Source organism: Sinohyriopsis cumingii, chromosome 12 (assembly GCF_028554795.1).
Source record: "Sinohyriopsis cumingii isolate HCF-2022 chromosome 12, ASM2855479v2, whole genome shotgun sequence".
Taxonomy (NCBI): Eukaryota; Metazoa; Mollusca; class Bivalvia; order Unionida; family Unionidae; genus Sinohyriopsis; species Sinohyriopsis cumingii.
In genome coordinates this window covers 20992730-21020369 of record NC_142972.1, presented here as the reverse complement: position 1 = coordinate 21020369, position 27640 = coordinate 20992730, and the positions used below count along the sequence as shown (strand labels likewise).

Below are 27640 nucleotides of genomic sequence, written 5' to 3'. Positions count from 1 at the left end.
TTGGTATTTATTTTTTATGAATTAGTATTTTTATGGAAGTACTTTGAAATTAATTAAACTTGTGGATATTTAGGTTTTGGGGTTTGGTACAAAATACACATTTGTGCATGCTTCATTGTATGGAGTTATCCTTTGAAAGAAACCATAAAGAAAGATAAAATATTGAGTGATGATGTTTATGTATGTAAAGCATTATATCAGCATTCACTTCCATGCAGTTTTAAGCCAAAAAGTCTAAGCCTTACTGCATTAATTGGATTGGATAATATGGAAAAGTTTTGGATCAGTCCCAAATTTGACTTGATAAAGATATTTTGGATCAATCACATATTTGTCTGGAAAGATATTTTTGTGTTCATTTGTTAGTTTTCCTGGTGAATGATGTGTTGAGATTGATTCCTTAGTTCACCGGTTTTGGAGATGTACCACTCACCTCTTAGTGTGTAGCTGTCTCCCATTGTGGAAGATATGCACCACTCATCTTGTGGTGTGTTGCTGCCTCCCATTGAGGAGATGCACTGCCTCTACCATAGCTTCTTGTTTCCTCCCGTAGAAGAGGACGTGCACTGCTCTTCTCATAGTGTTTTGCTGCCTCCCATCGAGGAGGATATGCACCACCTCCATCCTGTCAGAGATAATGTGTCGCACCCTCCCACTGGGAGGGATAAGCAGCAAACCTTCCTTAGTGATGCATCAGTTGATGATCCTGTATCCTTTAATCATCACACTTAGGCCTCATGGTATCGGGATAGGGTTCAAACTGACCTCCCCCTTCTCCAGCCTCTAACACCTCATTATCAACATTGGGAGTCTAACCAGCCAGCTCAGACTAGGCTAGGAAATCAGATTAGTATCCCCCCCTTTCCTGTTATCCCAGTGAATCCCTATGGGTTATGGGGCCCTTCACCTCAGGGGGCCTTGGTTATGTAATCCCCCTCACAAACGAGAACAAAGACTTCCACTGGATCAGATAGATTGAATCCTGGCTCTTTTAGAGATGCTATGAGCAAAAGCATGTCTGATCGACTGTACCTGTCTTTTCTGGGAACCTTGAATTCCGCTGCTAACTTGGTTCTCTTAGGACATATTCATATGCGACCTCTGCAGTTCCTCCTTCTCAGAAGGTGAAAACCTCACAATGATTCTGTATCAACACTGATTTTCCAAGGACCAGTATCACCATTTGCATTGGTGGATGAATCGAGACAAATCCATGCATGCATCCGAACCCCACTCCTGTCTGTTGGCCGATGTGCCAGATTCAGTTTGGGCGCTCATTTAGAACTAGGGGCATAATTCTACAGGGACTTTGGACCCTGTCTGAATCTTTCCTCCACATAAACAACTATCTAATCTTCCCTCCACATAAACATCCTTGTGATCCCTTAAGGCAGGGAGAAATCATTGTTTGGTTAGGAAACAACTGGCTGCTGACAGTGGAAGACAGGTGACTGTCACATACAGGACATTTATATAGGAAAGTTGCCAGTGGGAAATTAGAATTGCCATTGTGAACAGGTGACTGCTGTGTAAAGGTGATTGTTATGATAGGTTTGACTCTAGTATATTGCTTCGAATACAATTGTTGTAAGACACATTCGGTGCAGTAAAAATATATCATAGGCTTCTTATAGTACACCACTCCCTCGATAGCTTGTGCAGAACAGGGTCCACAAATATAGACCACACTATAAGTGAGGCGCAAGTTACTGAGGGACCTCTTAAAATTGAAAAAATTGCTTTGACATTGAGAAAACCGTTGGTTGGAGGGGAGGAGCAGTGTTTGGGAACTGGGCTGTTTAATGACTGAATCCTCATTTTACAATTACGTCGATAATAATTTTTAATAATGCTTTTTCTAATGAAGTTGTTCGTTATTCAGTTGCAATAACATTTATTTTCAAAAGAAAGATTGTTCCAACTGGTTTGAACAACACGTGTACACAAAAAATCTGTGTATTACATCACTGCTTTTTATTTTCTTGATGAGTCTGGTTCTCATAGTGGTGTTTATTAGTGTCCTACCAAATCGGGAGTCCACGGAGCAAGGAACTAGACTAATTGTTGATACGCCACCAAACAAGATTCCTTTTTTTTAAAACAAGCAACATTTATTTTGTTTGATAATCATCAACGTCGAAACTCAATTTTTTTATTGTTCAATTAGTACAATATTGAACAATATTGTTCAATATTTTTTTGTTGTTCAATTAGTACAATATTGAACAATATTGTTCAGAGTAATAGTTAAATTTTTTATCATCCTTGAGGATATCTCTAATGCCAGTTTAAGAATTCTCTGAAACTCGTTTGCCTGCAATTGTCCGTATCTGTGAAATCAAGCTCTTTATTTTACAAAGTATTCATTTTGCTTGGCTGCCTTGTTATAAGTTTATTATTATTTTCATGCCTTTTAACTTTTCTTTTATTCCACCTCCTTTATTTGAATCAAAAGACATAATTAATGTGATAATACAAAGGGGGTCAGCTTTTAATTCAGTGCAACAATACAACAAATACTTCTGCAAGTCAGTTATCAAAACATGGCTGGCACTTAATTAGGTTCTCAGAGAAATGCTCACAGACGTAGCTGTTACGGTGGATTGACACATTTTACGTTTAATTACAAGAGGACACAGCATTTATGACGATTAAAGTTAAAATGAACTAAAAGATAGAACTGGAACACAAATTTCAATTGATAAAGAAAAAACATCTTTAGTTTGTATTTATTTATTAAAGTACTGCCTCCACTCAGCATTAGTGACACTTTCATTGATTGAAATTTCCTTACATATCGTTAATTGCCGTTTACTGGGAATGTCGCTTGGAAAGAAAATGTAAAAAATTGTATGACCTATTTTTTAGTTTGATATTTCATAGTGTTGATTAAAATTTCCAGGTCCTATCTACCGTTTTCGACGATAAAACGAGCGATACTTCAGAGTTTTCATTACTAATTTTGATCGCGATTTTCTTCAAGTTCACCAAATAGAGATCAATTTTTGGGGTATTTTTGTTTAAAAAATGGGATCTATGCCTGACCCCGCGTTAGAAGCAGGTGTGTGAGTTATGAGGGTGCAAGTTATTGAGGGAGTGGTGTTGTATGGTAATGTTTTAAAATATTTTCCTTATTTGCAAAATGTCTGGATGACCACACCTGCAGATTAATCAGCCAACTGCAGATTTTTCTTTGATGATTTGTGATGGATTTAGCAGTTCCGTTTATTTTATCAATCACTGTAAACTTTTTGGGTTGTATTGTTTTTTTATTTGCACTTTTGGTCCAAAAAAGCAATAATATCAAATCCAGAAACATGATACTATGATATAACTTCAGCAAGATGATAGATTTCATGTAGATTATGCAAATTGACCTTCATCTTGATGATAGATAATGCAGTGATCATGCTAATTGACCTTCGATTGGTTAGATTACATGTAGATCATGCTAATTGACCTTCAGCTAGATATATTATACATCAATCATGCTAATTGACTTTCGTTTGGTTAGATTACATGTAGATCATGCTAACTGACCTTCAGCTAGATATATTATACATCGATCATGCTAATTAAAGTTCAGCAAGATGTACCTCTCCCTCGATAACTTGCGCACAATGGGGTCCACAAACCTAAACCGCACTATAAGCGAGGACACAAGTTACCGAGGGACTTCCAAAAATTGAAAAATCTGCTTTTACTTAGAAAAACTGCTCTTTATTTGGTGAAGTATTCATTTTGCTTGGTTGCCTTTCTATCTTTGATCACAATTATGGTTAATTAAAGGTAGTTTATGTTACATATAGGATAACATTTATATCAGTGTTTGATCAAATGAAGTGAGTTCACGTGATGTACGGCTGGGGCCACAAGATTTTAAGTAGGATGGATTTGTGTGTCTTTTAACTTTTCTTTTATTCCACCTCCTTCATTTGATTGAAAAGACATAATTAATGTGATAATACAAAGGAGACCAGCTTTTAATTCAGTGCAACAATACAACAAATACTTCCACAAGTCAGTTATCAAAACACAGTCGGCTTTTAATTAGGTTCTCAGAGAAATGCTTGCGGACATAGCTGTTATGGTAGATTGACACATTTTACATTTAAATACACATTGCATTTATGATGATTACACTTAAGAGGAACTAAAATATAGAATTAAAACACAAATTTCACTTAATGAAAATTATTTAATGGGCATTTAAATATTAATGTACTGCCAACACTAGGCATAACTGACATTTTCATGGATCAAAATTTCCTTAAATATCTTTAATTACAGTGTACTAAGAATGTTGCTTGGAAAGAAAATGTAACCAATTATATAACTTCTTATTAAAAGCTGATAATTTCAAAATGTAGATTAAATTTTCGGGTCCTATCTACTGTTTTCAACCAGTTAACAGGGCGTGAGTTATCAAGGGAATAGTGTAATAAACTACATGTAGATCATGCTAATTGACCGTAAGGTAGATGATAGATTACATGTAGATGATGGTAGATGAGAGATTCGATTAATCTAATCTTCGATAGGTTACTTGTATGTTATGCTATTTGATCTTTATCTTGACGATATTTTACATGTAGATCATGCTAGATATAAAAATATATGTTATGACTATTATAAAAACGGCATGCCTCATAATGTCAACAATTTAAACAAATTATTGTGCAACAAAATGTCAGATTTTAAATTTGTGGATTTTTTGCAGTTTTAAAATGAAAAAGTTCATGTGTTAACTCTGAAATGTGCTTCTTTAAAATAAATGTATCCATATATTTTCAATATAAAACAACAGATTCGAGCAAGGTCCAATTCTTGACGAGTATACATGGGATAAAAATAAATTAAAGTTCATTTTTGAAACCTTTACTATATTTAGCTGAGGAAAATTTAACTGGAAACATGCATGCTAGTCAAGAAGTTACAGTGTCTTTTACACAGTTTTGACTATGCCTTGGTGGGTGCAGTAACGTTCCATAAGCCTGTTTGCAAGGTTGATTGATAGGGTATGCCAGTATGAAGGCTGAGTAATGATGGGAAATATAAGCACAACAAAACTATTTACATTGATCACTGAAATGTTTGAGGTTGCTTCAGATATAGACAGGTGTCCATTATTCAGACAATCATATAGGATTTGTAATTTGAATTCATTAAAATGTTGTTTATCAGAAGGTATCCTTTATATAAGGTTTCCTTTAAGGCAGATTTCTCTGCATTTAGAAGAATGTAGAGTAGGTTATGCAAAATTAACCACAAGAAATACAATGCAAAAAGCAAAATTTGTCATTCAAAGTAGAGAAAGAAAAAGCATGCCTTTTCAGAAATCAAATTCAGTGAAATAAACTTCACAAAATTAACATCCATATCAATAAGAAAGAAAAATAAATTAGAAAACACATTTTAATGATGAAAAGGCATGCAGAAAATTATTAATTTTATCTGCAGTTCATCTGATAAAGTTGTATGAAATCTTTTTTATATATATATATATATATATATATATATATATATATGGCAAAAGAATCAATACGTCATTATATTGTCAAGATGACAAGGCAGCCAAATTTTGTGTTTTCTAATAAGTACCAGGTAACATCAGTCATAAACATTGATAAATGATAAATGCTCCTTTGAATTATTTACATTGTTTGTCTTACTTATTTCTCCAATGTTTTCACTAATTTCACCATGAAAACAAAATTTGATGTTACATAAATTATTTATAATCATTTTTCTGTTGGAATATTGATTTTAATTACAGGCCAGCGAACTCAAGTGTCAATTACCTTTTTATGTGACTATGAGAACCTAATAGGGGAGCCTAAATTTGTTCGAAAAGAGGAGAATGTGTACCTGTTTGATGTGGAAACATCACTGGCTTGTCCTCCTAAAGTAATGGACTGCTTTTTAAAGGACAGTCAAGGTCGTGAATATGACCTTGAATCTCTTGGGACATTTGAAGGTTGGTTGGTAGAGGACACAAGAGAGTCACACACTGATCTGAAGTACCACATTAGTGTGTGTAAACCAATGGATAATACCAAGACCAAATGCCCAGGTATGTTAACAAGGGAAAAATGTATTCTGATACATGTTTTTCTGTTCATTAATTGTTGACTCAGCAAATTCTTTTTTTCCTGGAACAACTTGAAATAGAGGAGAATTTGTTTATATCAAGGTAAAATTTGTCGTCATTTTTAGCTCACTTGTATGAAGATGAAAAAAGCTATTCCAGTTCTCCTGGCAGTATCATTTGCACAGATAATATCAACTGTTCTTTCTAGCTAGGTACAAGGCAGTAGTTTAGAGTGGGTTATATGCTATCTACCACTGTTGGAGGAGGTTTAGGGGGCTAATTTTGTACATGCATATACATTAGTTGTACCTTCTTGGTTAAATATTTGCTTTTAGCTCAGGTTTTTGGCACATTGTATAAGTACATGGAATTGTGAAACTTGGTGAAAGGAAGCATCTTGACAAGTATTACGCACACATCACAAAGTAGGTCAGTGTGATCCACATTTACAGTTCCACTGATTTCCTAAAAGTTTGTTTTAAATCGATTTCTAATGCTCTGTTCATGCTAGAATCATTAGATAGTGATTGTATGCATCTCTATTAATTCTTTATAAAAACACTGATTTATGGTTCACAGTTCAGATTTTACTGGCATAGTTTAAGTTTTTGTGTTATAACAAAGCTCATCATGACCCATGTTTCATCTATCACTGGCTTTGGTTAAGGTTTCTCATTTAGCTCATGACCGTGAGTTTATGACATGCATTTTGCATACTATCAATCCTAGAATCATAAAGAGTAATTGTATCTTGATAAGTTCTGCATCTTTTTGGCAAAAGAGGTCTCTGTGACTTATTTGTCATGCTTCAGTTACTTTATTGAAAATTTTTGTAGCAGATCATTTATTGGGTACTGTGATGAAATTTTGTGTTAATACTTTATTTATTGATTGATTAGTATGTTCCAATCATTAAAATTGATAATTGAATGCACATCTGTTAATACTACATCCTTATTACTAAAGAAGGTAACTGTGACCTACATTTTTGTGCTGTATTAACATGGATTAAATATTTTTTATCACCACATAAGGGACCACGAGTGGTCTAAAACGCTCACTGTTACAGATCACTGCCATCTCACCTCTGTCTGCATCGGTTCAAGTCTCAGATTCAGCTAATGTGGTTATGTGAGAAAGCTTGCCAGTAGCTTCTCGTGAGTCAGTGGTTCTTTCCGGGTTTTTCCGGGCTTTTCCTCCACCATTAATACTGGCTGCCATGTATAGACTATCTTGTGCTGAAAAATGGCGTTGAACCCTACAACAACAAAAACAACAACATCACCACATAAATTCTTCTATGCTGTATACATCCCAGCCTACTCAGAAGACTTTTTCTGACCAGTACAGTTGGAAGTAGCAATACATTTGTCTATTAGTGGGAAATGTTCCATATTAATGACTTAATATTGTATATTATGATCGGTTACCTTTAAAGGGTTCACTGTTTTGTACATGTGAATGAGTACCATATAGGAATTAGATGAATGGACTGCTTTTCATGTATGAACTCATTTCATGAATTATGCTTGTCCCACGGTCATTCCAAGATTGCTCATAACATGTGACTTTCACAGATTCAACCCTGACTTCTGGTGGTGGACAGTGATAATTGTTCCTAGACAGATTTTAAGTACATTGGTGTTAAAAAAATTCTAATAAACAGATGGCTTGATCTCAGATGTTGATGATCAACTAATTATAGTACTGCTGCTCTGATATAATAGAAAAGAATGATCTTGTTTATTGTTTTGTCTTTTATGCCCATTTATGTCCTGTCATGGTAGGTTGGTGGGTGGGTAGGTGTTTAGGTAGGTAAGTATTTTAATGGTATATCCACATAATGCTGGCTAATGTAGTGCTGATTAAAAGTTTATTAAATTTTGAAAAGTGTTGAAGTTCAGTATATATAAAGAGAAATGTAAAACAAAAGTTTGTATTAGTAAAGATGCCAACATTTCATTGTCAGAATCACTTTATTCTGAAACATTGTTCAACCTTGATAATTTCTGTTACAATGGTGACTGCAGATTACTGAAAGCTTCATAGAGGTGAGCTTTGTGGTTATTGGTTTCACTCTGGTTTTATTTGCAGGTAATGGATATATGGAAAGGAGTATAGTATTACATTAGTACAGAACAGGGTTGGAGGTTAACATTCAAAAGTAATTGTCAGTTCAGGCTGTTAGGTGGTGAAATTAATTTGTCTGAAGAAGTTGTCATTTTCTTCAGACACAATTTTCAGTGATATCTTTTGAACTAGTTTTCTAATTTGACGTTACGTCAAGTTGCTGTTCACTTTATGAGACATATGCTCTTGAAATTAAATACGAGTAAATTAGCCTAGTTCTTCAAATCAACTACCCAGTCAGACAAGTGAGATGCAAATTTGTTTATTGCCAGAATATATTCTCAGTTCTCTTGGACAATAGGGCAGATGCTAATGTCCATCCCCGAAAAAGCAAAAGAAAGATGTTTACCATAAAATAGCCATGGTTTGGGAGGCATGCCACTGGTTTGAATTATCTTTTATTGTATGCTCATTTTTTTCTCCATTAACTTTACAATGTCAGAATCATGCAGTATTTAACGATATTTCACTCTTGTGCACTTTATATTGCACTCACTTGCATGGCACCTGTGCCCAATAGTGTATTAGGAACTACTTTGTAAACAAATCATGTACACTTATGTAGTAGACGCTTTACGTTTTGATTGATTCAGTTTGTTTCTGAATGAACTAAAGCAGATGTTTCGTGGACTGCAACATAGCAGCTGCTTTGCCACATTCCGCGTTAACTCTTTTGATACTATGTTGCGGATTTAGGCTAGTGATAGATGCCAGACAGGTCATAAAATTGCTGGGTCCCTACAAATAATATGCAAGTGACAAGTCATAAACTGTCTTCTTTAGCTGGTAATAAGAATGGCAAAACATATACTTACAGTTTTACATCCTGAATTTCATCAAAATGTACTTTCTTAGTTCTGCAAATCTGAATTACATGAGCCATGTCATGGGTTCTCGAGTTTGATTACACATTTCAAAATTGTACTGTAATTTCGACTGTATTCCAAGTGTAGTTACATCCTACTTACTTTACTAAAAATTAAATAAACATTATATTCCATAGCGTCTTTTTGATAATTGCAATTGAAAAACTTCATATTTTTCCCACATTATGATTTCTAACATTCAATGACAGAACAGAAACACACTTGCAGATGTCAACACGATGCTCCTTCGCTGCTGAAATCAGATGTACTTCATGTAGAATTGACACAGATAAATCCAGTCATTATTATGAAACTTAGCAGAATCAACAAAAATACAAAAATCTATTCATTTCAGACTAAATGGAAAAGATGTTGCAATGCGCATTCATTCACAATATGAATCTAAATTTCAATTTTAAGTAGACCAAAATACCATTTTCTTTCGAAAGTGATGTCTAGCGTGTGATTAAGTTCAGATTGATCTGGGTGGAGTTATGTGCGCGTTAGTAATGTTGTTGTGTACTGATGTATCTGCACTTGTGTATTTAGTTTGGAATACAGCATAAAAACAGTTACTTTGTTTCTTGTAGTGTATTTTTTAAATATAATTAAGTCTTTGGTAGAATAAGAAAATGAGCATACAATAAAAAGGTTACTGCATTTGTTTGGGGAAAACATGAACTTGTTTTGTCGGATGGATATATTGCACACCCAATGTCGTGCAGTATATCCAACCAAAATATTCATTCATATTTTCCCATGCAGATGCAGTAACCAATAAATATTTTGGGCAGTTGGGATGCAGATGATCATAGCAGTGCTGAAATTTTATTCACCACAAAATATTAATTCTTCTGTTTCATGAACCTAATGTTTTTGTATTTGTTTGTTATATTACATCATAACATCCCAAAATTCATTTTAATATTAGATGAATTAGATATGACTTGAAAATAAAAATAAAATCACATTACTTAGAGGTCTCATGATTATACCATTGATCGCTATACTGTGTCATGTCATGAAAAGAAATTTACTTTTCAGCTCATTTGGAGTGTGTCATTGGTTAGTGTGCTGGACTAATGGTAATGGGTTTGTGGTTCAATTCCTGCAAAGACCAACCCAAATAAGCTGTCATAGTGTGTCTAAGAGCAAGGCATTTTACTTCCATTGACTTGTCACTAGTCTTGATGTACCATTAAGCACCAGAGATGCCCTGACCAGCCTGGAACAGCTTTCAGAGTGTGTCTTTGGGCAGGGTCAAATTAGCTGTTATGATGTTCTAAGGCAAGGAATTTTATTTCCATTGACTTGGCACTAAGTGTTGATGTGCTATTAAACACCAGTAATGCCCTGACAAGCCTGCAACAGCTTTCAGGGTGTAGCTGTGGGCAATTCAGCTTACTTTCATTGCCTTGGCCCTAATTGTTGATGTGCCAGTAAACAACAATCAATCAATATGAGTTTGTTGAAATGTTTTAGTTTGCTGCTCATCAAGGTTTAAAAGAGGAAGAAAAAAAAGAAATTTGGTTTTTTGCTAAATTTAATGAGATATTAGGACTGGTTTCAAAGTTCCTATCTTACATGCTTTGACATAACCTTGTATCTGTACAGGAGGTCTTATAGGGCATATCAGGAGACTTGTTTCAAAGTCCCAATTTCACACACTTTTGACACTGTATAACCTTGTTTTTTGTACAGGAGGTCTTATAGGGGCATGCCAGGAGACTTCACAGGGAGCCTTCAACTTAGGGTACATCCAGGCTCACCCAATAATACATGAAGATGGCTCCATCACAGTACACTATAGAAATGGGGACATTTGTCACCAAGGAAAAGCCAACCAAGCTCGCAGAAGCACAAAGATCACACTCTACTGTTCAGATATTATGGTAGATGTGTTTGCTTGAAAAATGCTTAAAATCAGGTGTACAATTATTAAAGGTGCATATCTTAAATACAAAATGAGCACATTCAAAGATCACAGTGGCTTCTTAGTAATTTAAAATTTAGATCACAGGTGTACCTTGGTATCATGAAAATTAATCACATTAGTTTCATAGGATTACGAAACTTGTTCATGTTGGTTCCTTGCTGTTATAAAACCTGATCATATTGGTTCCTTGGTATTACAAAACTTTATACAATGGTTTCATGGTATTATAAAACTTGATCACAGTGGTTTTGTGGTAGTATAAAACTTGATCACAGTGGTTCCTTGATATTATAACACTTGATCACAATGCTTCCTTGTTGTTATAAAACTTGATTACAGTGGTTTTGTGGTAGTATAAAACTTGATCACAGTGGTTCCTTGGTATTATAACACTTGATCACAATGCTTCCTTGTTGTTATAAAACTTGATTACAGTGGTTTTGTGGTAGTATAAAACTTGATCACAGTGGTTCCTTGATATTATAACACTTGATCACAATGCTTCCTTGTTGTTATAAAACTTGATTACAGTGGTTTTGTGGTAGTATAAAACTTGATCACAATAGTTCCATGGTAGTATAAAACTTGATCACAGTAGGTCCATGTTATCATAAAACTTGATCACATTGATTTTGTGGTATTATAAAACTTGATCATTGGATCACAGAAGTTCCTTGGAATTATAAAACTTGATCACAGTAGTTCCATGTTATTATAAAACTTGCTTTCACAATTTCCCTAGTGTTACATACAACTTTTACTCTAAAACCTCATGGATAGCAATTGATGTTACAGTGATCTCAACTTGTTCAGATGTTGTTGTAATGTTTTACATGTTTGTAATCTAAAAAATATTCTTTGAACATTATAAGAACAATCGAAATCTCAAAATATAAGCTCACACTTCAAATGTAAACTCGGACATCAAAACACAAACTTCAGATGCAAGTTCAAATTTAAAATGTAAGTGAAACCTTCAGAACTTTTACGGCACTCAAACTTTATCTGTAAAATAATACTTCAGATTTATGATGAACTGCCCTCTTAGTCAAATAAAATTGTAAGCAGAGGACCTCATGATTTAGATATCTCTGCTTCCTGACTTGCATGATGAAAATGAAGGGCGATTTTTGTTAAGTCAGCATGTTAAAATGGTGAGATGATTACATTATTCCACTATCATTATGACATCACTTGCTACTTACTTGTATAATAATGGCACTGTGAACTCGAGGAGAGATTGGACATGGTAGACGTATGAATTCAAGGAGAGATTGGACATGGTACCATTATGAATTCTAGGAGAGATTGGATATGGTACCATTATGAATTATAGGAGAGATTGGATATGGGAGCATTTTGAACTCTTAGAGAGAGTGAACATGGTAGTACTATGAACTCGTGGATAGATTGGACATGGTTTTATTTGTTGCTTCTGTTTCTTATGTAAAAATGAAAAGTTGACAAATGCTTACACAGTTTAATAGTCATAATAATGCTCATGCAAACAAAAATGTTAAATTTAATGAAATGTATACAAGACCTTTGGAAATCATTGGCAATTTATGACAGGTTATAAAATGGTTGTATTGGTTTTCTGTGTTAGAAAGCTGATATGATTTCAATGCTTGTGGCAAACTGAAAAAATTTACTCGAGAAGTTTTCTAATTTCTTTGTATATTTGATAAGAGGGTTGTGCAATCTTAAACCTCAGACAATTGGATACGATTTTAATACTTGTTCACCTTTTATTTTTTGGACAATTATTGATGGTGTCTTTTTTCCTCATATTTATTATGTAATGACCAATTACAAGGATATTAAATATTCCAACATTTCACAAGTAAGCTTATTGAATGATTTCAAAATTGTGTATTTTAGCTGTTTTGTAGGTTATAAACTTAAATTTGAGGTTATTGTGTAGACCCACCCACCCATCCTTGTCAGCAAATGGATGTAGAATAGATCCAGTGTGTCATCCTGTATGTCATTTGAAGAGACTAATCGTGGCATGACACATGGTGATTCAGTGCTTAGCATGTCACACTTGTGACCATTGGGGTGCTCTTAGAATCCATTGTATCAGCTAAGGTTGACTGCCATAACATGTCCTTGGCAAGCACTTTACTAAAGTTTTCTGATCCCTAAATATCCTTTTTGTGTTTCTGTGCCATAAAACAGAATACCAAAGCAAACAGGCTTCATCACAAAGTGTTACCACACTTTGGTCTTAAACTAAGTAAAAGAAAAAGAGTGAAAACCAAACTTTTTAAAATTCAATAAATAATTTCTTTTCTTCGAATACAAAAGTGAAAATTTAATAAAGGAGCTAACAGTATTGTGAATTAAATCCTAAATAGTCCAATCACAAGTCCAAATGTATGAAGTTCCAATTGAATTCCAGTGGTATTCCAAATAAATTTATGCTATTGAATGTGTTGATGTGCCTATAGTTACAAATGTGGTGATGTGCTTAGTCATTTGATGTATCACAAGAATATAATCCAAAATGTTTCTTGTCTGAATTCATTATAATTCTACATTAAGGTTCGGTCCGAGAATATTATTGAGCACTTTGTAATTCCAGTGAATAATAATTTGATGAAAACGATAATAAGACTGATTCTGCTGCAGATGTTAAGGTAAGAATGAGTAATTTTACAGAGATTATATACCCCTCAACTTGACCTAGGTCGCAGTTACCATTTTCTAAAAATACTCTGTCAGTTAATGAAATTTTCCATTTTAGAAGCTTGTAAGGTCAGAATCAAGACTATAAATATGATGAACATTAATAATGATCTGAATATTGGATTCATAATCATTGAGAACATTTTAGCTATGTATTCTAAAAAAATGTCACTGCACAGGTACACTATTAACTTGACTTTGACAAGGTAAATTACAGAATACAGACAATACATGACATAAAGTCATTAAGAAAAGCCAAGAAATATTACAAATTAAAAATACATAACAAAAGATTTTAAAATACTGGGGCACACACAAGCAATGACACTGAATGTACTTCTTTTTTTCCCCAGCATACTCCAACCTTCGAGGGTGAGACGGAGACATGTGAATATCAATTTAATTGGTTCACTCAAGCAGCTTGCCCTGTACTGGTGAGTAGACTTTTCTCATGTATAGAATTTTTCCGTGACAAGAAACTGTTTTTAACGTCTCCCTTTACATATATTTGCAGTTAATGTATTGTCCTACCTGTAAATGGAAAGAGATAGGTTTCATTTTTTCGTTGGTAAAGGCATTATTGTTGTTGTTATTATGATGCTGAGTTGTTTTTGAAAGTCAGCCAACACAGTTAACTGCACATCAACCTACATATTTTTTTTAAATTGCTTGGACCCTTAGCTATTCAAAATACTAGTTTTTCACAAAATTAAATACTTTGCCAGTAGCTCAGTTGGTTCAGCATCAGACTCATTATTCAAGAGTCGTGTGTTTGAAACTCATCCATATCTCAGCATGATGTTGACGATAATGTGTTAAAATTGCCATTAAAGATAACAATTATTTATTTCAGACTACACAGTCCATACATCTAAATTAAAATACTGATATAAAGTTAAAGTTATTTTAGACATAAAATGCCAAGAATACAGACACATCTACAACAATGGACTGTGCCCTGCATTGTTAAGAATGGATTTATGTAGTACATTTAAAGAGTAATTTTTTCCATCTGCTTATAATATGAGAATTTAAATGAATGTTATAGTTCCACAGAGACTTTAATATATAGTTCTTACTATTAGATATTCTTGTCATCATTGAGAAACACATACCTTCTCATTATTTCATCCAAACTGAGTATGTTATAATTTACAAATTACTTTGGAGGCACTGTTCAATCTTGGAAGGCTTAATAGAAAATGAAGACTATTTTTATGACCAATAACTAGTTTTCTTTTCATACACTCACTAAAGTTTGTCCACAGAGGAGCACAATACATTGTGTAGCAATAAGATTTGTATAATCTAATTTTGATATTCAATGAACAATTTCTAAATTTACAAGTACATAAAATTATGTAATGTCTCATCATATCTTCATCATCAGACTGATTGGATTTTAAAATATGACCCAGATATATGTAACTGTTGACATCTGTAAAAGCATGGCCATTATGATGTGCAAGGGGAGAGATGACAATTTGAAAGAAGTTGACTGAAAGACCATGCATACTGATTTGTGTGTATTTTAGATATCAATCTCTAATGTGTATTGTTCAAATATCTTTAATAATTTCCTTAAACCTGTGACAGAAGGACTTGTCAATGACATGTCATGAGCAAAACTAAAATTGTTGAGAAATGATTCATTTGGTGGCCGATGTAACCCCACGTGACACTGACCCAGTTTTCAGTTTAGCTCATCTATGTATATATTAAATAACAAAGGGGAAAGAACACCTCCCTGTCTCACTCATTGGTTACATGGAAAGAGCTGGATATTACATTTCCCCAGCACACGTAGTACATCTGTTTGCCATACCAGTTAACTAAAGTATGAACTATACAGACAGGCATTTGAATATCAAGCAACTTTTTGAAGAGTGTCCAATGATTGACCCTATCAGATGACTTACTAGCATCTAAAAAACATCCAAACACTGGGCTGCATAATACCTGACAGTTTCCTTAAAGGCGTAGAGGCCTAAATCTGTTAAATGTTGCTTTTTGAATCCAAACTGATCATCAGAGATTGTAACTTCACATATTTGTAGTATGATGCATTCAGATGTTTTAGAAATAATTGTCACAAGAGCTATAGGTCTAAAGTTATTTTTGTCCATCAGCTACCTATTTAGCATTTCAGTAGCAGTATAATTGTTATTTTTGTGAAATCATCTGGAATAAAGTTGTGTTCAAACATACAGTTAAATGCAGTCATCAAACGGACATGAAGTCTGGTATCAGAAAATTAAAAATGTTCCACATATAAAAATATGATCATGGACATTTGCCTCCTTTTTGTCTTGCTGTTGCACGTTGGATCTCAGTATGATCGCTTTAATATGAGCAGACGGGGTATTCGGTGCTGAAAAAAAACACTTCTTATTCAATTTGTTTTTAACACTATTAAGTCTTTAGAATGATTTTTCCACATGTTGCATATTTTATTTTGACCAAAGTTCCCATCATTGCAAATTGGTAGCCTGTTGGAAGTTATCATACTATTTTGTTTAACTTGCTTCCAGAATTCACATTAGTCGAAACTTTCAAATTTTTGGGCTAGCGAGTCTGCTCTGTTTTACTTCTTCCTTCGTATATAATCTAAGAGCATTCTTAAATTGTGCTCTTGTTTGGCTTATTTAGTTACTGAGATGGCCATGATGAGGTTTATGGTTATCACACCACATAAGGTAAGCATTTCGTGCAAAGTCATGCATGTTCTTTGACAGTCATTCCAACCTGGTATAACGCGGTGACTACATTTGGATTTACTAGTTAAGCTTTTACCACAGTTGTACAAAGTTTTTACTATACCTGCATATAATCCATGAATCTGTTTTGTATGCACCTGATTAGTACAGCCATGAGCATGACAGACCACAAGACATTGTGGGATATCTGTCTTGTTTAATAAGAATGCAGATGTCAGAGTATAATTCAGTTTCTCAGCAGCAGTAAGGTCTGACCAGTTGTTGTTGCATTTCAAAACCAAAAGAAGAAAACAAATATGGAACAATTTCTCATTGGCTTGAGATGGACTGAGTGCTTTTATTTAAATACTGTTCTTACATTTTGTTACTTCACAAGTTGACGTAGATGGAAATTTGGCAGTACAACATTCAGAAGTCAACAGAACTGGAGGTATTCATGTTTGCACAAACTGCAAATATTAAACAAATATGAGTGCACTTACAAAGGTACACTTACAGTAGTCACTAAAACTTGTCCCAGTTTAAAGCAGAATCAACCAAGATTCACCATTTGCTAATGTTCAGTAAGCATCCCCATCATCATTTGTATGGAACCCAGTAATGATCTATATATCTGTAGCCTTGAGTATTCTCATCACTTGGCATAACATGTGATTTTAAATATCTATAGCAGTGAATTATTCTCATCACATGGCATAAGTTATGTGATTTTAAATATCTGTAGCAGTGAATTACACATCATTACTTGGCATAACATGATTTTTGCTTGATATTACATCATAACAGTCCTGTTGGGAATTAATTTTGTGGAGCTTATATAGCTTACTGCATTTGTCATGTGCTTACATATTTATCAGTACCCAGTAAATGCCATGCTTAACATGTCAAGTATGAGGAAGTGTATTGAGTCATTGCATGGAAAGCCATGCAATGGGTATATAATAAGCCATGTAATGGGTATATAATAAGCCAGGTAATGGGTATATAATAAGCCACACAATGGGTATATAATAAGCCAGGTAATGGGTATATAATAAGCCAGGTAATGGGTATATAATAAGCCACGTAATGGGTATATAATAAGCCATGCAATGGGTATATAATATGCCACACAGTGGGTATATAATAAACCATGTAATGGGTATATAATAAGCTATGCAATGGGTGTATAATAAGCCACACAATGGGTATATAATAAGCCATGTAATGGGTATATAATAAGCCATGCAATGGGTATATAATAAGCCAGGTAATGGGTATATAATAAGCCACACAATGGGTATATAATAAGCCATGTAGTGGGTATATAATAAGCCACGTAATGGGTATATAATAAGCCATGCAATGGGTATATAATATGCCACACAGTGGGTATATAATAAACCATGTAATGGGTATATAATAAGCTATGCAATGGGTGTATAATAAGCCACACAATGGGTATATAATAAGCCATGTAATGGGTATATAATAAGCCAGGTAATGGGTATATAATAAGCCACACAATGGGTATATAATAAACCATGTAATGGGTATATAATAAGCTATGCATTGGGTGTATAATAAGCCACACAATGGGTATATAATAAGCCATGTAGTGGGTATATAATAAGCCACGTAATGGGTATATAATAAGCCATGCAATGGGTATATAATATGCCACACAGTGGGTATATAATAAACCATGTAATGGGTATATAATAAGCTATGCAATGGGTGTATAATAAGCCACACAATGGGTATATAATAAGCCATGTAATAGGTATATAATAAGCCAGGTAATGGGTATATAATAAGCCATGTAATGGGTATATAATAAACCATGTAATGGGTATATAATAAGCCATGTAATGGGTATATAATAAGCCAGGTAATGGGTATATAATAAGCCAGGTAATGGGTATATAATAAGCCATGTAATGTGTATATAATAAGCCATGCAATGGGTATATAATAAGCCATGCAATGGGTATATAATAAGCTATGCAATGGATATATAATAAGCCACACAATGGGTATATAATAAGCCATGTAGTGGGTATATAATAAGCTATGTAATGGGTATATAATAAGCCATGCAATGGGTATATAATATGCCACACAGTGGGTATATAATAAGCCACATAATGGGTATATAATAAGCTATGCATTGGGTGTATAATAAGCCACACAATGGGTGTATAATAAGCCATGTAATGGGTATATAATAAGCTATGTAATGGGTATATAATAAGCCATGCAATGGGTATATAATATGCCACACAGTGGGTATATAATAAACCATGTAATGGGTATATAATAAGCTATGCATTGGGTGTATAATAAGCCACACAATGGGTGTATAATAAGCCATGTAATGGGTATATAATAAGCCAGGTAATGTGTATTTAATAAGCCATGTAATGGGTATATAATAAGCCATGCATTGGGTATATAATAAGCCAGGTAATGGGTATATAATAAGCCAGGTAATGGGTATATAATAAGCCATGCAATGGGTATATAATAAGCCACGCAATGGGTATATAATAAGCCATGCAATGGGTATATAATAAGCCATGTAGTGGGTATATAATAAGCCATGTAATGGGTATATAATAAGCCATGCAATGGGTATATAATATGCCACACAATGGGTATATAATAAAACATGTAATGGGTATATAATAAGCCATGCAATTGGTATATAATAATCCACGCAATGGGTATATAATAAGAACATTTGTCACATCAATTGCACTTTTCTGATACTTCGAGAATTCATTGTATCAACAGTTGGGCAGTGTTTGTACATTGGGGTAAAATAAGAATTAGCTAAGAAGAAGAGGCATTGATATTTTAACACATTGACAGATATAGGGATTTCTTTTTTACTGATTTTGAACGTTTTGTACATGTGCCCAGATGAAAGGTTTTCCTCATTTTGTTACAGAGTAAAACTGGTGACAACTGTACTGTTCAAGATCCACTATACAATTACGTGTTTGACTTATCTGCCCTGAGCACCATTACCCAAGATTATGCAGTCAGCACAAGAGAATATACTTATTACCTGAATGTGTGCAGTGATCTCAGAAACAAGAGCCTTTGCCCAGAAGACTCAAAGAGTGGAGCATGCCAAAGAAAGCTGACAACTGGTTCTGTTGAAGACATTAGTATAGGTAATTTCAGGCACAATTAACATTGATACATTATTGAAATCAATGTATATTGGCTGATGTCTCTTATGGATGAATTATTTAGCTTTGACACCTGCTTCGGCAAGATCTCTTGAGATTTTGGCCAGTACATATTCATCTATAGTGTTTGTCCCACCCACCTCTAAAATCGTAATCCTTGGGTAAAGTCAAAGGGGGACAGGACATAGAGGCCAAATTTTAGCAGAAATCTGAATTCATCTTTTCATTCTCAGTAAGTGTATATATGGATATATTGGATGGGGGTCTCAGTATTTTTCAGAGTATGACCTATGGGCAAAGTCCCTAGGGGTAGGGATGGACTTGCACATCAGGTGTTCTTTGTATGCTTTATAAGGTAACACTTTTAAATGATTCTGTGGTTACTGCAAATGGCAAATTGAAAGACCTAGAAAACAACAACATATATGAAGACCATAGGGCCACAAGAACGTAATAAAAATGTAATTTCTCCATTAATTATCCAATAACATTTACTTTAGGATTTGAACTCCTGTTATTCCCTACCCCTAGGGAAGGAACTTGTCCAAGTTAGGATTATAATCAACTCATTAGGTTTTGCTTGGTGTTTACCCATATATCATATATTTATCAGTTATATTTTTGCCCTGGACAGGTAACTTTGTCTCTGTTGCTCCCACCATCCCCAAAATTTATTCTACTTTTCTGCCTTTTGTTGGCCATCCATTCTCAAAATTTGGTAAATTACAATCTTTATTTAATTTCTAAACTCCTATAAAGCTTTATTTTACAATTTTGCTTCTAAATATTTCATATTTTTCACTCTTTGTTAACAGATTCTGACCATGCCTTCTTTTCGTTTTCAGTATATAAAATGTTTTCTTTACATAGTTCTATAGTTGTCACTCATATTTATGCCTGTTTTACTTATTTTTAAAACTCTCTCTCACATTTTATGCTAGTCTAAATATTATTACAGATTTATTCTAGTTATTATTTTAGTTACTTTTTGTCATTTTATGACACTGTAGTGACTAAATGCACAAACTGAAACAAATTCATGGTCTGGGAAGATACACACAATACACACCAGACGTGCATAAAGTGTTCTTCCTACATTTGTTTCAGTATTTGCACATTGTGGTCTGAATATCTGTGCAAACAGTAGGAAACAATTTAACAGCAAAGGTAAGTGGCTGTATCAAAGTTACCAGAGACCAGAGATTTACTCAAGTGCTGTTTTTGTTATGTCAGTAATAGTATCTAAAAGGGAATATTGTAGATTTTCATCTTTTTAGGGAGGGCTTGATGAAGGAGAGGTTGTTTACAGATAGCATGAGTTACGATCCTATTGTAATTGTGTTTGGGTAAGTATTCATGGAATAACCTAATTTACATGGCAAGGAAAACCACTCATCCTCTTTCCCTGACAGAGTAAAAATTGGCTGGACCAAGTTAAGTTTTACTATGTACTCATTCCTGGGGCAAGTAAAACTTGACTGTGTACTCATTCCTGGGCCAAGTAAAGCTTGACTGTGTACTCATTCCTGGGCCAAATAAAGCTTGACTGTGTACTCATTCCTGGGCCAAGTAAAGCTTGACTGTGTACTCATTCCTGAGCCAAGTAAAGCTTGACTGTGTACTCATTCCTGGGCCAAGTAAAGCTTGACAGTGTACTCATTCCAGGGCTAAGTTAAGCTTGACTGTGTACTCATTCCTAGGCCAAGTTAAGCTTGACTGTGTATTCATTCCTGGGCCAAGTTAAGCTTTACTGTGTACTCATTCCTGGCCAGGTAGATGCAGATTTGCATGCTGAGAATAAATCTGAGTATATTTTCTTACCTTAACAAGCACCCAAGTTAAACAGCATACCATTTGGCATGCCTCAGTTATAAATAACATTTGCCTAATTTGTCTACTTGTTGTCTGTCTGGAACATGTTGCAAAGAAAAGACTTCGCTTTGTTTTACACATGTACAAGCTTGATGCTAAAATAGGTAATTATTGTGAATATATGCTGTTACAGTTTCACACCTGGCCAAGAATTTCTTGATGACATCTGATTCATCAAAATTGAGTCAGGGTAATGACTTAGTAATGTTCCAGTTCTTTTGGCCATTCAGTGATCTTTCCTTATTATGGTGCCTGTTTCTAGCTCTCATTGCTGGAGGTTGAACCAAAATGGAACATTTTGTATGAAAGTTGGTGGAAATTGAGACGGTTGGAATTCTTTCTGATGGAAGATACTGACAGTTTTCTTGTGTAACTACATACGTAAATATTTGCTGGCATCTTCACTTTGGCATGAAAATACTGGTGGTCTGAGGGGCAAGCATAACATTTTTTGACATTCTCTGTTTCTTAACATATCCCATATTTAACTCATAAAGTTGTGAGATGGGTTGTTGAAAAGGAAACTTATGATGCCTATAATACTGAAAGGTTTCACTGTAAATGCAAATATCACTAAGAAAGGCTTTGTGTGCAAATGATATTTCAAGTTATAAACACATTTGATGGTTTTTACCCATTTTAGTATCAAGTTTGCACCAGATAGATACTTGCGGTTCTTTAGTAAAAGTGTAAGTACGATAGTGGAGAATTGCTGTGTTGAGTATATTGAGGACAGGGATGAGTAGCTCTTGCAGTTCAGTTGTCCCAGAGATGAATGCTTGGGAAATTATTTTCCAGAGCCCATCATGGGGAAAAAAATTATTTTTCAAATGAACAATAGAAAAATAAATGATTTTGCAGTATTTAAATGGAGTTCTGTTTGCTACAGACTTTCATTCTGTACTTCCTGTAGGCCAAGCCAACCAGAAGTTAATATATGAAGCCGGAGAGTTGAGTCTCCATTACAGTGGGGGCAAAAATAGCTGTCATGGTAAATATGAGAGGAAGACGACCATCAAGTTCTCATGTGACCAGTCTACAGAAGGCATGCGGGGTCCCACATTTACTGATGAACTTGATGATTGCCATTACGTTTTTGACTGGCCTACCAAGTATGCCTGTCCTCCTTTTAAGGTTAGTTTTCTGAAACTTGTATTGTTTTAAATGCAATGCAGCTGGGCAATCTAGATTAGGTCCTTTCTGTCAGATATATGTCCATCAAGGCAAACTTATTTGCATAAATAAGCACTTGACATCAGCAAATGAAACGTTTCTTAAATCGTAAGAAAATATCATTTTTCATTTTGACATTTAATTTTTTAACTGGAAAAAGTGTTGACAAATCAAACTTGGTAGATGTGTTTGAGTTGACGTATAGATATATAGATAACTTTTTAGACTTTTCATGCCATGAAATTGATGTTTGAACTTTTTATAACAGTACCAGTCATAAGTGCTTATGGCATAGTCTTTTGTTCATCTTCTCTTGTCAGTCCATCTGTCTGTCCATCTATTAGCACATTGCTATGCTTCCTAAAATACTTGGAGGATAGCCATGTAACTTCTTGCACATTCATCCCAAGAGCTGGTTGGTCCTAAATGAAAATGGTGCTGCTTGGACAGCCAACATGGTTGCCACAGCAGCCAGCTTGAAACTGTTATCACTGTTCCTCATGAATGGATGGTTATATTGAAATGGGATTTCATTGGAAGACTTCTTGTGATATCTAGTTGGCTTTAAATAAAAATGATGTCCATCTGACCTTCTGTATAGCCATCTTGGCACACATCTTTAAAAAATTTGTTACTACTTTTCAATGGAAAGTCATATCAGTGTGGGATTTTCATGTGAAGATTCCTTGTGAGATCTGTTTTGTCCAAAAATAAAAAAGATTTTGATCACACTTTTGAGGTGGCTGCCATGGTGCCAATCTTAAATCTTGATAACACTGCTCCTGAACTGAAGTTCATATCGACATGTTATTTTAGCAGAATATTTTTCATGATGTCTTGTTTGAGAATGAAAATTATGCTGATCTGACATCAGATATGGCCACCATTGTTGCCGTTATTGAAAAATCCTGAATGGGAAATAATGTTGAAAAGAGTTTTCATGAGAAGACTTTATATGATGTGTTGTTGTTGTTGTTGTATCGTTTAACACCAGTATAAGTGGTGGAGGAAAAACCCTGGGAAGAACCACTGACCCATGAAGAGCTACTGGCAGGCTTTCTCACATATCCATGTTAGCCGAGCCTGAGACTCGAATCCACGCATACAGAGGTGAGATGGCAGTGATTTGGAACGATGAATGCTTTAGACCACTCCGCCACGTGGGGCCCCTATCTGATGTGTAGTTTGCACTAAATGAAATTGGTGCTAATCTGACATCCATTTTGATCATCATGACAACCATCTTGTTTCTACTTCTGAATGAAAAGTTATATCAGCATAGTTTGTTCACTCAAAGACTTCTTATGATGTCTGGTTGGTCCTAAATGAAAATCATGCTGATCTGATGACACACAGTATGGCTGCCATGGTGGCTTTCTTGAAACTCTTCTTATAGCTACTTACAGATGATCACAATGAGATCTAATTGTCACCAAAAGACTTACAATAATGTATACTTGATCCAAAATGAAAATAGTTCCAATCTGACATCCATTATGGCTGCCATTCCTACCATATTGAAGAGTTTCTTATCACTTTTTCTTCTTAATTGAAAGTCATATGGACATTGGGTTTTCACCAAAATACTTATTATGGTTTCTAATTGAACCAAAATTAAAATAATACAAAGCTGATTTCCAGTATGACCACCATGTTGGCCATCTTGTAAATCTTGTTCCTCAGAATGGATCATACTGATATGCAGTCTTCACCAATGGATTTTTTTATATCATGTTGTTCCTAAATGAAATTGTTCTGATCTGACATTTATTTATCTTGTTATTGATACTTCTTCTGAGAGGATGGTCAAATTGACATGATGTCCTTCTTGAAAATCTTGTTTTCACTAAAAACTCTTTTTGCTAATGTTGGTCCTAAATGAAAATGTTCATCTTGGACAACCAGTATGGCCACCATGGTGGCTGTCTTGATAAACTGGTAACACTACAGCTTTAGCATCGATGGTGATATTGACATGGGGTTTTCACTAAAACACTTTTAACTTAACTCATTCAGCCCAATTCCACCTATACTTTTTGATGTGTTTTTCATTCAGTGGCCAATCCCATCTGTTGTTAATTGAGATCGGTTTCACTTTATATTTCTTTCATGAAAAATAGTAAACAATAGCAGATTTAAGAGCAGCAATATTTAATGATTAATGAGAGCAAAAAGATTTCATTGTGAAAATACTGAGGAAATTAGGTAAAGATATGATCTGCACTTACATATTTACAAGATTTAGACTTGAACATAGAAGTATCCAAGATTGAATCATCAGAAGAAGAGGGTAATAACAGTATAAAAATGATTTACATCATTTTGTAAATAGTGGATAAATAACTTATGAAAAAATTGGACAAATAACAGAAAATATATGACTTTTTAGATAAATTTATTCGGACCAATTGGTTTTATTGGATAAAAGAAGAGAAATTAAGGTCAGAATGAATGCATGTGCATGATGTTTACAAAATTTTCCATTTAGATTTAAAAAACTCTGGTCACAAGCAGTAAGACAAAGCCTAGTGCTTTTGGGGCATAATATCAGTGATACTGACAAGAGTTCTGGGTTGAATGAGTTGAAGTAGTTGGTCCTTATGAGAATGAGACCTAATGAAACTTGAAAATTCTTGTGACAGTTTATTTGCCTAAACAGATGACCATAGCAACAAAAATTATAAATATAAATCATTTTTGCATTATATAGTTATATTTTAGTTCAAGTGATGTTGACATAACATCCAGTATGCCTGCCCTGATGGTCATTCTGAAAATCATGTGATGACTACTTCTCCTTAATGTATGGTCTGATCAGCATTAATTGTCACTAAACCTCTATTATAACAACATTATTATACAATTATCTAGCTATTTTTTGAATGATAATGGTTTTCACCTAACTTCCAACAAGGTACTATAGTGGTCACCTTGAAAATTTTTGTTGTCTCTACTCCACATGCATGAATAAATGCATTGACATGGGTTTTCCACTAAAGTATTTCTGACTTTTGAATGAAAATGGTGCAGATGTCACCACCAACATATCCATACTTTTGTTAAGGAGTTTTGAAATCAGGCATAACTGACTGGATTCAAGTCAGAGGTCATTGCTTCCATTTTTCTGTTTCATTGAGCTTATAAGTACAGTGAATTTTGACCAGATTTTTTGTTTGGTGGCATTCCAGTGAACAGGATGTGGATATTTTTTATCGTAGCTTTAACAATTTCTCAGTCACATTGCTACAATGTCTACAGTGTGACAGTTTATCGTGATGTCTAGCACTGCAGCATCATGCTGCAGACATGTGGCATCATGTCCCACCAGTCCTTTTTTCCTGATACCAGGCTGACCAGTCCCAACACTAACTTCATAATGCTGAGTGCCAAGTAAGGCTAGTACCATTTTTTTAAGTCTTGGGTATGACTCAGCTGGGGTTTGAACCTGCAACCTCCCTCATCTGAGGCAGATGCTCTAACCACTAAGCCACTGGAGTGGTCATTCCAATGAATAAATTTACAATCAGCACTCTGACACTGATTTTAAGGTTAAAGGTCACTGACTTGGGTTTTCTGCTATTCCGGCTTTTGTGCATGATGACACAAACAACTAAATCCAGTCCTTTAATACATCCAATAAATACAGTGAATGATGCCACTTAAATAAATTTGCTGTTTTTAGAAAACAAATGAATAATAGATTTACCACATGTAGGTGTGGCTCGACATTGTTTGATTTTCTATCCATGATATCAGGTTCAAGGTCAATGCTACAACCATGATTTTTTTAAATTTTAGGTCTCTTATGAATCTGTTAACTTTGATGGTGTGGTTACCAAATTTATTGTGTTGGAGATTCTTAAGAAAATCAGTGATGGTTCACTACTTAGCAGTTAAAAAGAAAGAAAAGAAAGTAGCCATGGCCTCATCTTGAGTACCTGAACATTCTATCTGCTAGTACTAATGTTTTATGATTAGACATGTTGGATTATTTTGGCCAGTTCAGTGTTAGCTTCTTCAAAATACTGATAATGTTTCATCATTAGACAATTTAATCTGGACCTTTTAAGTGCAAGTCCAATCTTTTTAGCACAGTTATGTCAGAACATCTTGATCTCGGTAAATGAAATTTGATCAACACGTTGATATGAATATGTATCAAATTGTTGTGCCATTAAATAGAACTTTGCAAATGTTAATTTTATTAATAGACATTTTGTACACATACATTTTAGAATGCATTAGGGCCTACATACTTTGCCAACACAAATTATTTTTATCTGTACAATCAGTGTCCAGCATCTTTTAGCACAAGTTTGTTATAGCTGCTCCTAAATTATTGGGAAGATTTCTGTCAAACTTAACAGTCACATTTATCCCAATGTCTGATTTGGTTTTAATGAAAATATTTCTCTCAGACATCCAGTATTGAAAACCGTCCTCCAGAACAGATTGTCATGTCAACATGGGGTTTCACTGACAGACTTACGATGTCTAGTTAGTCCTAAATGAAAATGATGGTGATATGACACCCTATATTGCTGGTGACCATATTGAAAATGTTATTGCTACTCCACTTGAATGGGTGGTCATGGAAATATGGGATTTTCACCAAAATTGTAATTATAGTAGGTCTGTAATGAATATTGTGCCAATCTGACTTGTAATGTGGTCTCAATGGCAGCCAATTTGAAAGTGATTTATTGTTTTTTCTCCTAAAAGGAAAGTCATATTGACATTAAGTTTCTACCAAAGACTTATGGTGTCTGGTTTTTGAGCCATAAAAATGGTGCTACTCTAGCATACAATGTGGCCAGGATGAAAATCTTGTTCTTTGTACTCCTTCTGAATAGATGGTCATATTGACGTCAGCTTTTACCAAAAGACTTCTTATAATATCTAGTTGATCTTGAAGGAAATTGATGCTGATCTTACAGTATGACAAACATTACAGCTTTCTTGAAAATATTATTATTATTACCCCT

At 34.5% G+C, this 27640-nt stretch overlaps 1 protein-coding gene across 1 annotated transcript in view; it reads left to right on the top strand.

The window, feature by feature from the left end:
- LOC149786075 (cation-independent mannose-6-phosphate receptor-like) overlaps positions 1-27640 on the top strand; it is a 185168-nt gene that overhangs the window by 73573 nt on the left and 83955 nt on the right. The window contains exons 18-22 of the mRNA XM_089976368.1: positions 5777-6073; positions 10789-10979; positions 14068-14148; positions 19364-19592; positions 22396-22616. Coding sequence (XP_089832494.1) covers positions 5777-6073; positions 10789-10979; positions 14068-14148; positions 19364-19592; positions 22396-22616 — 1019 coding nt within the window. The remainder of the gene's footprint in view (positions 1-5776; positions 6074-10788; positions 10980-14067; positions 14149-19363; positions 19593-22395; positions 22617-27640) is intronic.